This window comes from Patagioenas fasciata, chromosome 2, assembly GCF_037038585.1.
Source record: "Patagioenas fasciata isolate bPatFas1 chromosome 2, bPatFas1.hap1, whole genome shotgun sequence".
NCBI classification, from domain to species: Eukaryota; Metazoa; Chordata; class Aves; order Columbiformes; family Columbidae; genus Patagioenas; species Patagioenas fasciata.
In genome coordinates, this window is record NC_092521.1 from 28,512,767 (window position 1) to 28,528,013 (window position 15,247).

General features: G+C 40.1%; 1 protein-coding gene across 2 annotated transcripts in view; it reads left to right on the plus strand.

The window, feature by feature from the left end:
* Positions 1-2,175: 2,175 nt before the first annotated feature.
* Positions 2,176-15,247, plus strand: part of MMP16 (matrix metallopeptidase 16) — a 177,451-nt gene continuing 164,379 nt past the window's right edge. The window contains exon 1 of one of the 2 annotated variants that reach the window (XM_065830111.2): positions 2,176-2,465. In XM_065830111.2, the coding sequence (XP_065686183.1) occupies positions 2,334-2,465 (132 nt within the window). In that variant the 5' untranslated portion in view covers positions 2,176-2,333. The remainder of the gene's footprint in view (positions 2,466-15,247) is intronic. The other variant, XM_065830114.2, reaches the window with a different exon arrangement.

Consider the following 15,247-nt stretch of genomic DNA (forward strand, 5'->3'; position numbering starts at 1 on the left):
GCCCCCAGATTATGTTCTGAAATGCTGCTGTTTTACCAGCATCTTTTGATCTTACTTTTTGATTTTTCTTCCCAAATGTAATTTGCATTTGTATTAAGTTTCCTCCAGATGGTTCCAAAGCATTTATTTAATTTGCTAAGATCATTTTGACTTCCGATACTGTCCACTAAAGTGCCAGTAGGTTCTTCTAGCTTGCTGCCAGTTCACGATTTCATTATTCACATTGCTAACAATCTGAAGAACAGAAAATGCCTTTAAAATCAAGCATTTAACATGAAAAAGTATATCACATAAGGAATCCTGCCTCAATACCATTACTTTTTGTTAGGCAGAACATCACTTCTGCAGAAATAACTGCCTTACTTTTAAGATATGAAATGACACAGAACCTACCACACCCCTATGTCCTGCTACTGGGTGTTGTCAAAATTTTATACATCTAATCTGCATGTGTTTTAATTGTGCCCATTGACCTCAATCATCTGAGAAAGGAGATTTCATCTGTCAGGTATGTCTTTTACTTTCAGGCTGTTCCATATTATGGTCAAGTGTCTTTGCAGCTTTTTTGATAACCAAACAAGTAAAATTAAGATAAATTTTCAAATATCTTTTTTCTTCCCCAAGATGTACTATTGCAATAGCATGACTCACTAACGTTGCAGATCATTCCACCTTCTTTTGGGTAACATATCAAAGGGATGCATAAAATGTCCTACTAACCACAAAGTCACTGCAAGAGTAGTTATCTGCTAAAAGCACGAGGCATTTTGAATACCACAATACCCAGCACAAAGTTTGTCTGTGCTACAGGCATTACACACATTGTTTTCCCTTAAAGATAGGACTACATGTTTCGACACATTAAAGTATATTTCCATTCAACCCAAGACGCAGATTTTTGTGTGGCTTGTTACTCTTAACTACCCTATCACGATCTCACTCTCTCTGAACTTTGCCAACACTGGGTTTGGATTTTCTTCCGAGCCGCGGAATGAACAAATCCCTCGGGAACACCTAATGACTGTGCGATGATCCTCCTTCATCAAAGGCTGTGATTCGGCAAACTCCATCTCTTCGCCTTAGTCCCTGTCCAACCACTTCACTCCGCCGCTGACACGACGTGCTCCTCCCTCGCCGCGGTCCCTCTCGGCGACGCCAACAGAGGTTTCACGGCAGCACGGCCAAGCAGTTGGGCTGGCTCCGCTGAGCCGGACGGCATCGAGGCTGGGACGAGCCGTGCGCCCCCGGCCCCGCAGTGGCGACAGGGGTCCGCCGAGGCCGAGACACCCGCCCCGCCAGGCATCGCACCGACCCGCCCGGCACGGCACGACGGCCGCTCCCGCAAACCGCGCTGGGCAGGCGCTTCACGGCCGCTTAACGTGAGCGGCGAGCGGACCCCCACCCCACCGGTCTTGTGCACCCCCTTCCCAGCGCACAGGGCGGGCAGGGAAGCTGGGCCCGGGCGGTGCGGCCGGTAACCCCCGGGCATCCGCCCTACCCCGAACGCACCGCGCCCCCAGGGAGCGGGGAAAGTCTCGGCGCGTTCAGGTCGCTCTGGGCTCTCCTGAGGAGGGCAGAGCCGCCCTGACGGCGGACTTGGCGCTTGTGCGGCTGCTTCGGTACGGTGGCGTGAGGTAGGGCCGAGCGCTCCTGCTGTGCCGCCGTCCTCCGACAGCCACCCTCAGCGGCAGCGACTCGGCTGCCGGGCGAGCGGAGCCGCCCGGCTGCGGCGCGGCGGCAGCGCCTGGCGGGCCCGTCGCCTTTGGGACGCCTACAGGGCGGGGCTATGTAGATTTCGGCTGAACATTCTGGAGAGGAGGGGAGCGGCGGGGCGGGGGGGGGCGCCGAGCCGAGCCAACCCAACCCAACCCAACCCAACCCGAGCCAAGCCGAGCCAAGCCGAGCCAAGCCGAACCAAGCCGAGCCGAGCCGCCGGGCGGCCAGGCCGGCCTTCCCCGGGAGGAGGGGGAGGAGGCAGGACAGGGGAGGGGAGGAGAGGAAAGGAGGAGGAGGCGGAGGAGGGAGGACACGGGGAGACGCTTGCTGCTGCTGCTGGGCAGAGAGGAGTCGTGCAGGAGCTGCGGCTGCAGTCGGACGCCACATTCCCTCCTTACGGGACTGGTGGTGAGGATGAGCGAGAGCTGACCCTGCCGGTGCCGCCGCCTGTGCTGTGAAGTGTCTGCTCCTCTTCCTCCTCCCCTGCTGTGGGTGAACCTGCGCTACGGGCTCTTCACCGACACGGGGGGGAGGTTGGTTTGTTTGTGTATTTGTTTAAGGCAAAGAGGGAGAGAGAGAAAGAGAGAGATCTTCCATCCACTGAAGCACAGTTCACTATGATCGTACTCGCATTCAGCACTGGAAGCCGGTTGGATTTCGTGTCTCAATCCAGGGTGTTTTTCTTGCAAACCTTCCTTTGGATTTTATGTGCTACAGTGTGCAAAGCGGAGCAGTATTTCAATGTGGAGGTAAGATCAGCCGTATGCGTGTGCGAGCGTGTGTGCTGCCCCCTCTCCCTTTCCCCTCTTCGGTTTTTTTTTTTTTTTTTTTTAATATATCCACCAAATGAAATAGCCAGCCAGCCATGTCTTCCAGCAGCCAGGGCATACGTCTGTGTCGGCTTTCTTCCCAGCAGCCGGTAGCGAGCTCCCCTCCCCGAGTTCCCCCGCCTGATGGATGCGTTTCGGCCGGAGATCCCGCTGCCGGCGCCGCCCGCTGCCCTCGCCGGGGGGCCCGGTACCCTCCGGCCGGCACGGAGGAAACCTGAGGCGTGGGGTGGACACGCAGCTCAGGGAAGGAAGGCTCCGTGAATATCTTGGACTTAAGATGCCGCTGTATCGCGGAGTTTCCCCAGCCATTTGTTTGTTTGTTTTTGAAAGACGAATGAATGAATGAATGAATGAGTGTTATGAGGACAGGGGGAAAGGAACTTGAGATTTTGGCACATTTCTTTGTGGTACAGTATTTGACAAAATAAGATCTTTTTCCCAATTAAACGTAACAAAATGAGTTGCCAGTAGAAACAGTGAAACAAACGGCATAAAGGTGCAACCACAGCACAAAAGTTAGAGGGTGTGGAGGACCAGGAAACAATTTTTCCAAGTGAGGAAGATTAGCGTGGGGATACCTAGATGGGGCAAACCCTCAGAACTTGCAGTGGCAGAATTCAGTGGACATCCATTTCGAGTCACTCTTTTATATACTCACAGTTTTCCAGTTCAGGGTTTTTACATAATACTTTTTATTAACTAATGTTCTATTACTGACTTTATCATCTTTGCATATATACTTTTCTCCTTTTTTCCCCTCTTGTCACTCCATTTGTTCTGCTGTGAGCCCTTTTTCTTAATCTCTTTAAATGGGATATGTGTTTCCCACTTCCTTTCCCTGCCTGTTCATCTTCTTCATCTTGTTATGTATCTATTTAATTTATATGTGCTCTTTCAACCGGTTTTCTCTTGGGTTCCTGTGTTTCTTCACTTTCTTCTGGCTTGCCAGCCCCACTCCAAACTTTCTGCTGCACCCATACATGACGCTCACTCATTTTTGTTCCTTGTCTATTTCATCTCCTGGGTTCCCACAACTCTTTCTCCCAGAGGACTGAAGTCTGTCTCTTCCTGTCTCACACATATGCACTCTTTCTTGTTTAATATGAGCTCTTGTTCTCACTCAGTGACACTCACTCTTGCTACTGTCTCTGGCAAGACTGCTTCTGCAGATGCTTCTCCATCCCTACACTGTCTCCCTTTTTGTCCAAAGTTCGTTCTTGTACTTCTTCTCCTTCTGCCTTATGCAAGATCACCTCAAATGTATAAAAAAATCACATATTCTATTCCCATGTCTGCTTTCATTCTAGTCTTTCCCTCTCTACAGGCTGTTTCTCTTGCCACATGCAGTCCTCCACTCAACTGAAACACGCCTCTGTAGCTTCTTTCTCTGACTTGTATCTCTTCAGAAAGTATTGGTTTTTTACTCCACCATTAAGATCTCTCCTGATTATAAATCCTTGTATTTTTTTTTCTCCATCATCTGCGGTCTAGTTACTCTTGTTCATTCCTTATCACTAATGTGCATCTCTGCACAGGACTCCTCTTATGTGGTGTGTACCATGCTCGAGTCTGGAGTACAGTTATGAGACTTTTGCTATATAAATATTCAAGTCTCATGTTGAAGTTTCAGCCTTGTTTTGCTTGTGTCCTCAACTGCCTTCTTTACTGATGAGCTGCGGAAAGCAGTGTGGAAGAGAGGAAGTTGCTCTCTCGATCCTCCCCAGGCTTCACAGGCTGCCCCCCTGCAGCGTGTAGGGAAGAAATTCCAGTGACAGAACTTTCTCCTCCCACAGTAGTCTGCTTTGCTGGCATCTGGCTCTGCTGGAGAGACGGGCGGCAGATGGAGCTAGTGTGGGAGGAGAAAAAGATTGGTGTAGTCAAGTGGAATATGAACAGGAGGCCAACTCCAGTCAGAAGGAGGTTTTATGAGGAAAGAAGGGAAACACTTTCATTTTTGCCACCTCTTCCATATGGAAAACAGCACATTCTGAGGGCAAAGCCAATATCGGGAGCAAGAAATGCTGTTGGGAAGAATGAAGTCATGTGTGCATGTGATGAGAGCACATATTTCTCCCTTTTGAAATATGCCATCTCCTGCTCTTCCTCCCAGCCCTTTTGAAATGAAGTGTGCTGTCATATGCCAGCGCTCCCAGTCTCTTTTTATATTCAAGTCTTTGAGCCACAGATTGCTGGGAGCCAGAAGAGTGTTCCAGGGAATGACTAGTATTCCAGAGCTGTCCTAACGTGGGACTTTACTTTAGGCCACTGCCTTTGATGACTGTCAGTGACACTGTCCTGGGCTAAATGGACCTAAGATTTTCCCCAGAACAGTCATTGTCTTGTTCACATTGTTTGGATAGCACTGAAAATTCTACTTTCTTTTGGTTGGGAATAGCAAAACCTAAAAGCATGAGGAATCTGAGGCAAAGGACTTGGCAACAGAATGTATGTATTGTGCTGTACAATACTCTGTGTCAGCACAAGTGCATAAAACAGTTGTATTTGATAGTAAATTGTGAAAATATGACAAGTAGTTCTTATGACAATAAGAATAAATACGCAAAATAGGGTTAAAGAAAGAAGTGGTGTACATATATTTGAATTAAATGTTACTGAACATATGCTTAGGATGGTTGGAAAGCAGTTTTTTTTAATTCTTTCTTGTGTGTAAATAAAGTACAGATGATACCTGTTGAACATTATGAGATGTAGAGATCATTAATTTCCTGTTGTTATTTTGTCTCATTTAATCCACATCACCGATTGATAAGCGAAATCTGTGTAGTAGCATTGGATTTTTCTGATTTGTTTGTTTCAATGCAGGTTTGTTAGGGTGTGAACCAGGGTAATTCTTAGGAGATACTACTGTAGCTCCAAGATACTAGATAAGAATGTTGTCTTTTTAAATAAAACCACAAAACTGAAGTTTACAAGCTTATATGTACATTACTGTTCTTTATAATTTTGTTGTCTGCTGGTAAAATTTCCTTTAACCAAACATCTACGTGGATGAAGTTCTTACGCTTCTTATGATAGCTGAGTTGTCAGTCCTGAAATGTATTAATGTATGTAGTATTTCATGTAATAGACATAGCTAAGTAAGATTTGGATCATGGAGTACGGGACTCTGGAGGGGCACACTTGCACTCTGAGTCAGTGAAAGCTTTGTGATAAAGCCGCATGAAGGATGATTGTAAACTGATCATGTAAGTAATCATGAGGAAGTTTAGCATGTACATAGGCTTATGGGTAGGAAGACTTCAGCATTAATTTTCGAAGTTCATTGATTACCAGTGGCATATTTGTGAGACATTTTTTTCTGACATCATGAGAAAAAATACACACTACACCTTTAGTTCCCTTAGTGCTGAACTGTTGGTCCAAAATGATAACATTAATGGAAGAATATGTCCATCGATGTGGAATTTTTCTAGTATTTTCAGCTGTTTCTGTACACTAGCAAAGTGTCCATTGGTGAGATAGTGAACGGAGTGGTAGTTTAAAAAAGAATATTATAAATGCAGCATTGAAATAAGCACATACGAGATAGTTTGTTACTAAACAATGACAGAGCAGCCAACTTCCCTCCTGCCCAGATTCCTCACTGTGGTAATAATCTCTTGTGTTGTTCAAAAGATAACTCCTTTGCATATTACTGGGAGTGTCTGTAGATGGTATTTCATAAATATAATCAATACAGACTATATATATATATATATTTATATGCTTTCTGAAAACCAATAATGTTGTACTGTTTCAGCTGGTATTATACTGTGAGTTTATCTTTTATTGTTATCTGTTAGTATATGTATATATTTAAATAATAAGTATATTTAATTTAATATTTAATATAAAAATCGATAAACAATGTCACTATTTTGTTATGGGAAAAATGGTTATTGAAACTAGAATACATTGGTCAGAAGACAGGATCAGCACAAATCTAGAATAAGATTAACCTGCGGATCCTAATATTGCCTACTCTTACTCTGCTGGGTATCTGCGTAAAGCCTGTTGAGCAAATATGTGTTAGAATAGCATCTAGTTTCATTGACTGTATCTGTGATATGGTAGACACTAGAGACAAAGCATGCTTCATCATCTCTCTCCTCCAGTTCCAGTTATGCTGTATTTTCCTTCTTCTAATGCTAAATATATAGACTTTAATCCTCAGAGGAGATCTTAAAATTACTCTTAGTGTGAGCCACTCTTTAAAACAATAGTCTGTTTTTCTCCTCCCATTTTCAGAGGTGGGACTGTTAAATTGTGTATTGTGGAACAAAATACAGTGGAATTCAAACTTCAGAAAAATGCCATCAGTTTCCTCCATGTTAATAAGTGGCTGAGAACCCCATTGTTTTCATTGTTAATAAACTTTACAATTAGCCTCCAGCTCCTGCTGAATGGTAATGCATGACCTTTTCTTCCGTATGGTTTGGGTCTTTTAAGCTTAAAACCAGAGCAGTTAAATTCTTCAGCTCGTGATTGAAAAGGAATAAAGATGTAGGAGGGGAAAAAAAATCTCCAGTATCAGCTTTACACACATTGCAACTAGTGGGTTTGGTTGTTAGATTAGCAAGCACAACACAGTATTTCTATGATTTATTACAATGCAAGCTCAAAACTATGGAGAACCAGTTAAGGTTGTTTTGCTATAAATAGTGCTGTGTCCCCTTGAAGGGGTTCACAGGGTCTTCTGCATTATTTCTCGTTGCAGTCAGTATGCATGACTCTCAGTTGAACTCTGAATCTCACTCTTGCATAAGGTATCACCTAAATGAATTGGATTTTTGTTAGAACAAGAAGTTCAAACTGAAATTATCAGGGTGGAGAGGAGTTATTGAATGAGGTGGTGGAGGTGGTTAGTGGGTGAAATATTAGTCAATAAAAATTTACATATAATGTGGTGTATTTCCTATTTGATTCTTGAGGAAATACAGATACATGGAAAACCTCCCGTATGGCTTCTGATGAGCACATATATCTAGATAAGGAAAATAATTGGAAAGTTATGTGCGTGGTAGGGAACAGAACACTTTTATGTCCCACAAGGCAAATACTTACTGTATAATGATCTATCTCATTTAATATGAGTACCTGTGGAGGCTACCAGTTGTCGAAGTACATTCTCTGCTGTAATTTAAACAATAATTTCTCTTTATAAAAATTCCAGTAGATCAATTTTCTGCTGTAAAGTATGAGGTTATTTTGTGCTACTGATGTTGCAGGAAGGTTTATGGATTCTGTTGACTGTATTTTGTTCAAAGACAGGTTGAAAAGATGGTCCCAGTTTTTATGAGTATGTTAGACCTTAAGTGAAAGACATATTTGTTTATAATTGTAGTTCATCTTATTTTCCTATTGCAAATTTTTGACTGTTTAGTGTTTAAGCATTGCAGCTATTAGGGATTCTTAATTCTACTAAAGGAAAGAAATAAAATGGTTAAATAAAGAGATTTATGTAATCTCCCTATGTAGTGCAAGATAAACTTACCAAAACATGTCTTCCTAATATTTTCTGAAATGAGATCTTACTAAAATAAGTACACAATTCATTAACATGCCGAAAAACCCTGAACAAGCCCAAGGCTTCCTGCTTTCATTATTCAGAAGGCATATTGTAAAACTCCTGCATAACCATTCTTTGTTTTTTTCAGAGTGCGTATACTGTGTTCTTTAACTGGTTTAAGATTTATGCCGCTCTTTGTTAGTTTTATTTTAGTCCATCTAAAAGGTCAGTACTTGCTCTAGGTACCTCAGCTCTGCTTATGCACTCGACAAAACTGAGTTGTAAGAGTTTATAAAGATACAGTGTGGTATTATATAGATCTAAAACCATTTCAAACTGCATCTGTTTTCAGTCTTTTGAAGTCTGTCTCATCCTTCTCCTTTTCTGAATGATAATTTTGTGGAGTTAAACATTGAAGGTTTTGTGCTGAGGCTTTTTGAAGATCCTTAAAGTAACAATATAACTTTTAAAAATTGTATTTTAATTGCCCTAGTTAAATTGCTTAATTCTTCTTACCTGTCTGTTTCGGATTCCAGTTTCTTGTCTAGTCTGTTTGCTATCCTCAAACTACACTATTGACCATAATCTGAAGGATCAGGTTGAGTCTGTTTAATTTGTTATCTGTGATATGTCAAATGACAGATTTGATTTCATTTTCTATGAGGAAGACCAGGATCAGTGCGGCAAACATTATTTCAGTTGGCACTGAAATAGATTTGAAAAATAATTATGATTAGAGCTTTATCCTTTAAAGAGAGGTCATGCTATTTGGAACCTTTATTTATTGGTTGCCTGGCAACTGTTCATTCATGTTCCTGCTTATCATCATTCATTATAAGCATCTTTGCTGTACAGTAAGAGCAATTAAGTGGTAACAACTTATTTCTGTGATGAATTAAAATTGACATAAATTACAGAAATAGAAAAAAATATTTCTGTAATTTTACTTATTAACTTAAACTGTTGGTGCAATGTTTCTCTGCTTATTAACAGCTGGTTTATACCAGCTGAGGAGTTATCTGCATTTCAGCTATGATCATAATGTTCCTAGCATACCTTTTGAGGTATTACAGCACATAATTGACTTAGAGGCTTGTTCAGGTGTTTTTGTCATGCTTAAAATCTCCTGTTAATTTCAAGATGAAGGCTTCAGGGTGTGAGGAAACTGTTCCCCTGTTGATTTCAGTGCTTAGCATTAGGCAATCCAATCTCAAGTGCTGAGGCTTGAACCTAATCTTGGGAAATGGGTTTGAAATTCTGGGATTGAAACTGCTGCAACAGGGGATGTGCAGCTGAAGCAATGAGCCACAATAGCTCTGTAGAACATTAAAGTCACTTAATGATTTCTCTCTGTAGAACAATAGCAGTTTTTATTACACTGTGAGAAAACATTCATAAAACATATTATTTGACAATTGTTTTGTGACTGTGGATGAAAAATATTTTGCCTTATGTATTACTTCTTAATGGATCTTACAATGATTAACCCTTGTGTGGAATAGCAGTGTAAAACGAAACAGTTGTGCTATGGAGTATTCGTAGATGTCTCTGTACATTGAGAGGAATATTAGAATGAATTCCTTATGGCTGCATCTTAAAAGAACATCCATCACTGTAGGTCCAGGGTGGAAGTAGATTTGTTTCCCTGATTCTACCTGTTGGTAACAGTGGCTTTGCTTCTGTATCGGATGGCTCAGAGATTGGGGAAAGAACATCCCCCTAGGACTGATACCCTCCGCTTTGAGCTTCTGCTTACATTAACTCGCATTGACTCTTCAGACCAGGCACACAGGGGGACAAAGTAACTGCTGTAAGACAAATCTATATCAATTTTCATCAGTTTTTCCACTCACGTGACGTGTCTGTAATAAATGAATACACCTTTATGTGTTTTTCCCTTTTATGAAACAATTGATTTCACAGTTGTTTAAATAATTTGAAAGGAAAATCTAGTCTTCAGTATTCTTTTCCTCATGGTCTTATAGAGAAATAGGTTTATTTCATTGGTTGTGTTCATTTTTGCTGACATGTAATCATCTCTCCACTTACAAGGATGAAAAACAGGTTGGCAAGGGGAGACACCTTTTCAGAAAATTACCAGCTGAAAGGCAGGTGGACAATTATCAGTTTCTTTCAAACACAGATAGCAAAACAGAAAAACAAGTATCCTTTTCAATGGAAAGGAAGGAGTTTGTTTTAAATGTATCAGTGGATATTTACGAAGTGTACTGAAGAGGAAATTGTTTCCTTTATGTACTGCATCTGGATCTGAAGGTGATGATCCTGTCATATTCTTTCTTACCTCAAAGGCTGGTTGTGTGATGCTCTTCTAGGAAATTGTTTTGACCCATTGAAAATGACAGATTATATTTGTCTACATGTCATGTTCTACATGCTGTATAGAATAGTAAAAACGCATTTAATTGCAAATAAAATAAATTATCTCTCTTCCACACAATAATATCTATTGTTATTGTTAGAAGTAATAGTATTTTATTGCTAACTATACAGCTTGACTTTGATCTTGGCAAGTGAGGCTTTTTTTCCCCCCTTACTACTTCTATGTATTAAAAAAATTCAAAAACCAAAATACAACAACCCGAGACTGTGTTCCGTTTTTCAGTTTTCCTTATTGATTATGAAATGCTGGATTCTAATACTTCTGTCCTTCATTACTCATACATGGGATGTCAGCTTTGGAAGGGTTTTTATGTCTTCCTCTGTTGCCTGTATTTTTAAATATATAAGAAAAAGGAGGCGATGTGAGTAAGTGACTGAGACATTGTGCTGGGGGTCTAGAGACCTGGGTTGTGTGTCCTGTTCCATCATGAGTCTTCCTGTTGATGACATACCTTAACAATCTTTGTAACCTGGCTTCCAAAAGTGTGAATTGGCCTAAGTGAAGAGTATTTGCTGACTTTTCCAATATATGTCAAGAACAATAGAAGAGAACTGGTGTGAAAGAGCCAGGAATGTGTCTTCCTCATTCATCTCGGGACAGTTTCTTTTTTTTCATAAAGGTATATCATTATATATGAATACAGCATTTCAACTTTGTCATCTGTGTAATAATATAAGCAGTGAATATGATCAAGAGAAAAGTACCAGAGCAGAAAATGTGAAAAACATGTCCACAACACTTCAAACATTGATGGTCTTTTAGTTTAGTGTGCTTTTTTTTTTTTTTTTTTCCGTTAATGTAAGTACCAAAACTAATTAGAGAACATAGTCAGGAGGATTACATGAAGGATATAATTAAATGACTGAAGATAGAGTATCACATTATTCTTACCCAAATATAAAACAAATAGTCTGCTTCAAAATGTATTTAAATAAATTTAAAAGCCTTAAGAAATAAAATGGATTTTGGATCAGACTGTGTTACACCATACAAAATTAAAAACTATTCATGTTACTTTGCCATTGCAGTACCTAAGTTTCTTCTCTTTTGTTTGAGTGTTTGTGGATTTTTATGAAATACAATAAAAGATTAGCCTTTCACTGCTCCAGGTATTAATGTTTTTTATTAGACACCACCAACAGGTGAACATGCTGCTAATGTACCCCTAGACCTTAAAAACTTAATCATGGGAGGATGAGGCACAGGGGAAATAAGATATTTGCTATGGTGACATGTTAAGTATGGTAGAAGTCAAAACTGAATCTTGTCCTTCCTTCCTTCCTTCCTTCCTTCCTTCCTTCCTTCCTTCCTTCCTTCCTTCCTTCCTTCCTTCCTTCCTTCCTTCCTTCCTTCCTTCCTTCCTTCCTTCCTTCCTTCCTTCCTTCCTTCCTCCCTCCCTCCCTCCCTCCCTCCCTCCCTCCCTCCCTCCCTTCCTTTCTCCCTCCCTCCCTTCCTTTCTCCCTCCCTCCCTCCTCCCCTCCCCTCCCTTCTCCCCTTCCTTCTTCCCTTACCTTGCTTCTTTCTTTCATATTTCTTGTTTTCTTTTTTTTTTTTTTTTAAATCTTTTCTTTCCCCTCAGACCTACAGACCACCACCCACAGCCAAGGAAAATCATTGGTCGTTATTGAATCATCGAATCAGAAATACTAGAGATGGGAAAGACTATGGAGAACCTATTTCCCTGTCAATGTAGGATTGCTTACTATTGTGTATTTGCCAGAGTTTGGCAAGTCAAGTTTTAAAATCCACAGTGGTGGGACTTCCAAAATTGGAATTGAAAAAAGCTGGTGAAAGTGCAGTAGGGAAAACTACAGTGGAATAATTCTTTTCAATAGAGTTTTCTTTTGGCTACTGGCAACATTTTGAGGTTGGCTCAGGTTAGACAATTTTTGATAGGAAGTGATGACTGTTCTATCACCCAAGATGATAGCAGCTGTTGATGAGCATGCACTAATTGGTAATTCGGTGTCTTTCTTTGACTTTACAGAATGAAAAATACAAGAGGAGCAGAGAGAAATGAAGGATTCATTTAAATTTTCATTCCATTTGAAATCTTTAGTGTAGCTGAAATGCCTGATCACTGCCTGGTTTTAAAAGATACTTTAGATGTGTATGGATTGCTGACGTCTCAGGAAGGCTTGAGTTTATGATTATTTTCTCCAAGTACTATGCCTTGTTGTAGTTAAGTATTACTGCCTAGTGAATAAAATTGGATATAAATAGGAGTTTTATGGATGTCTAGGTATTACCCTCCACCAATAAATCTAATTTTTTAATTTCATACCTTATATCATTAGTGTGGTCACAAACACAGACTTAAAGATGTTAGTGACACTGGCACATGTGAATACTATATCATAGTGTTCATGCTTTGCAAATGCTGTAACACTTCGAAAACAAGGATCTCAAGATATATATGGGAAGGTTGAGTCTGTTTACTGATATATATCCTGATGATGAGATTTATGCATGGTGATTTGCATGAGGTATGTTTTCCAGCAAGTGTGCAAACTGCAGGGTTAGACTGGGAAAGGGATTCAGTTTCAGAGAACAGAACTTAAATTTATGTGTACAAATGTGCTGTACATGTTTCCTATGTATTACTAACAGTCTGCTCCCTGAAGTCAATGAAGCAGAGAGACTAATTCAGCCAGCCACACAGTTAATGTCTGCATCACAGTGAGATAAGTCTTTTTTTTTCTGAATTATACTGTTAGTATTGACTAGTAGTGTGATGGAATTGCTTACGTGTAGGCATCCAGCACCATTTAAGGTGCCCTTGGCCAAGGTGTGCACAAGGCTGGCAGAAATAACATGGGATCTATGAAAGCTTCATCTTTTTGGGCTAGCAACAGAAAGCCAGGCTGTATGTCCTGAGTAATCTCAGATAACATTAGATACTTCTGTTTAGGTAACTGAATCCTGTTTCTGTTTTTAAGTGATGGTGGAAGGTGTCAAGACACCTATATCTACACCTATATTCCACAGGTGGACACTGGCATTCAGATGTTGTGATTTGGGACTGAATCTTTTCCCTCTGCAACAGTGGCATTCATTACACTTGTCTAGGTACCTGGTGCTGTTTTTGGTCCTGTGGTCCATCTTTACTTGGCCTCTAGATGATGTTCCAGAAAAGCATGGGCCTCCTAAAGGTCCGATGATATATATTTGCTGTCTTTTGGATAATATAGATCATCTCAGATCACACCAGACACCTGGACTTCTGACAGAACCAAGAGCAGAACTCCATTTTTATAGTACTACCCTGTTGCTCTGCACATTATTAAGTACATTTATCCCTTAGCACAAGAGGCTAACACTTTGTTACATCTTTAGATCTCATGCATTTTAAATATTTAGTTAGAGGTATAAAGAACATAACATTTTTCCACTGGCAACAAGGCAGTTTTGCCTTCAACCTTAACGAGACCAGGCTTGGGCCAGTTTAAATCTGTGTAAAAAATATTACTTAATTCACAGCAAATACTTCTGGTACATTTTATAAACAAAGTACTTCTGACTGTTATTTGATGCCTACCATAAATGATTTTAAAGGCTGTCTTTCCTTCCTAAACATACAAACCTCTAAACAGCTATTTGTTGCCGTTGAGGGAAGAGAACAGAATGTTAAGCATTTTTATAAGAAGTAAGTAATTAGAAAATATATTTTAGAAGAATAAGCTCACTAAATGTCTATTGTTTGATAGACAATCCAATCCCCAAGAAGATAAAAATGAAAATGACATTTTAATAATTTCTTTGGATAAGACCCCTAGGCCCTCAGGAATAATTAGCTATGTTTTCAAGTACTTTTGTCATGTGAAGTAAAATGTGGATTAATTCAACAGAAATTTACATTCTATGTTAATACCAGAATTCGGATCTCGTCATAGGTAGGTATGCAATTTAATTGATTTATTTACACTACTTGCTTTGGGTCTTCAGAACTGTGAAATAAACTGGGTCAGAATAAGAGTGTTATTGGCCACCTTATATGTTTGCTTATTATTTCTAAGTCCAAAATTCAAAATACTTGAGTATGCTACCTAATGTACTATTTAAATTACTTTTCTGCTATCATATAATTATAAGGAGACTAGATCTGCTGTTGATTTTTAGGTGTGCATTTAGGAAGGAAAAGTGATATATCTGCAATCTTTTATTCCAGAGAGCTTCCTTTGTAATATTTAGCTGAAGTCTATTGTTTTGCACTGACAGGCTCATTTAGAGAAAAAACAGTATTCTAGTTCTTTTGTGAGTAATCCCATCATTTTTCCTGGCTGCCAAGAGAATTTACTTTTTGTCCTAGCAGTCAGATAAAGATAGTGGCATTGTTCTTCGTAGATTAATTGCTTAGATGCCTTTTCCACTGAGATATTAGAGAATTTTTCTCTACATGCAAGATCTTTCTAAGGAGGTGATGCCAATTTAATTTGGACCAAAAGATTTGGATTCTATAGAAATATATTATTTCTTTAGCTTTGCTCAAAATAAAGTTTCCATTTCATTAAAAGAGTTTTTAAATGTCTTTATGCATATTTCCTTCTCTAAATTTTCAGCAGCAGAGGAAATTATTCATAAGGTGAAACAAAGCTTTAAAAACATTAGAACAATACATTCTGTGATGTTTTGTAAAAGTTATGTGTGACTAAGGACAGGAGAGCCTAAAGCAACTATAGCTTTTCTCATGGTCCAGCTCTAATATGACAGAGAAATACATCATGTCCATTTGCTTTAGCATGATAGCTAGAAATGGACAGAGTGGGACTTCTAACTTTCATGCCCTACTAT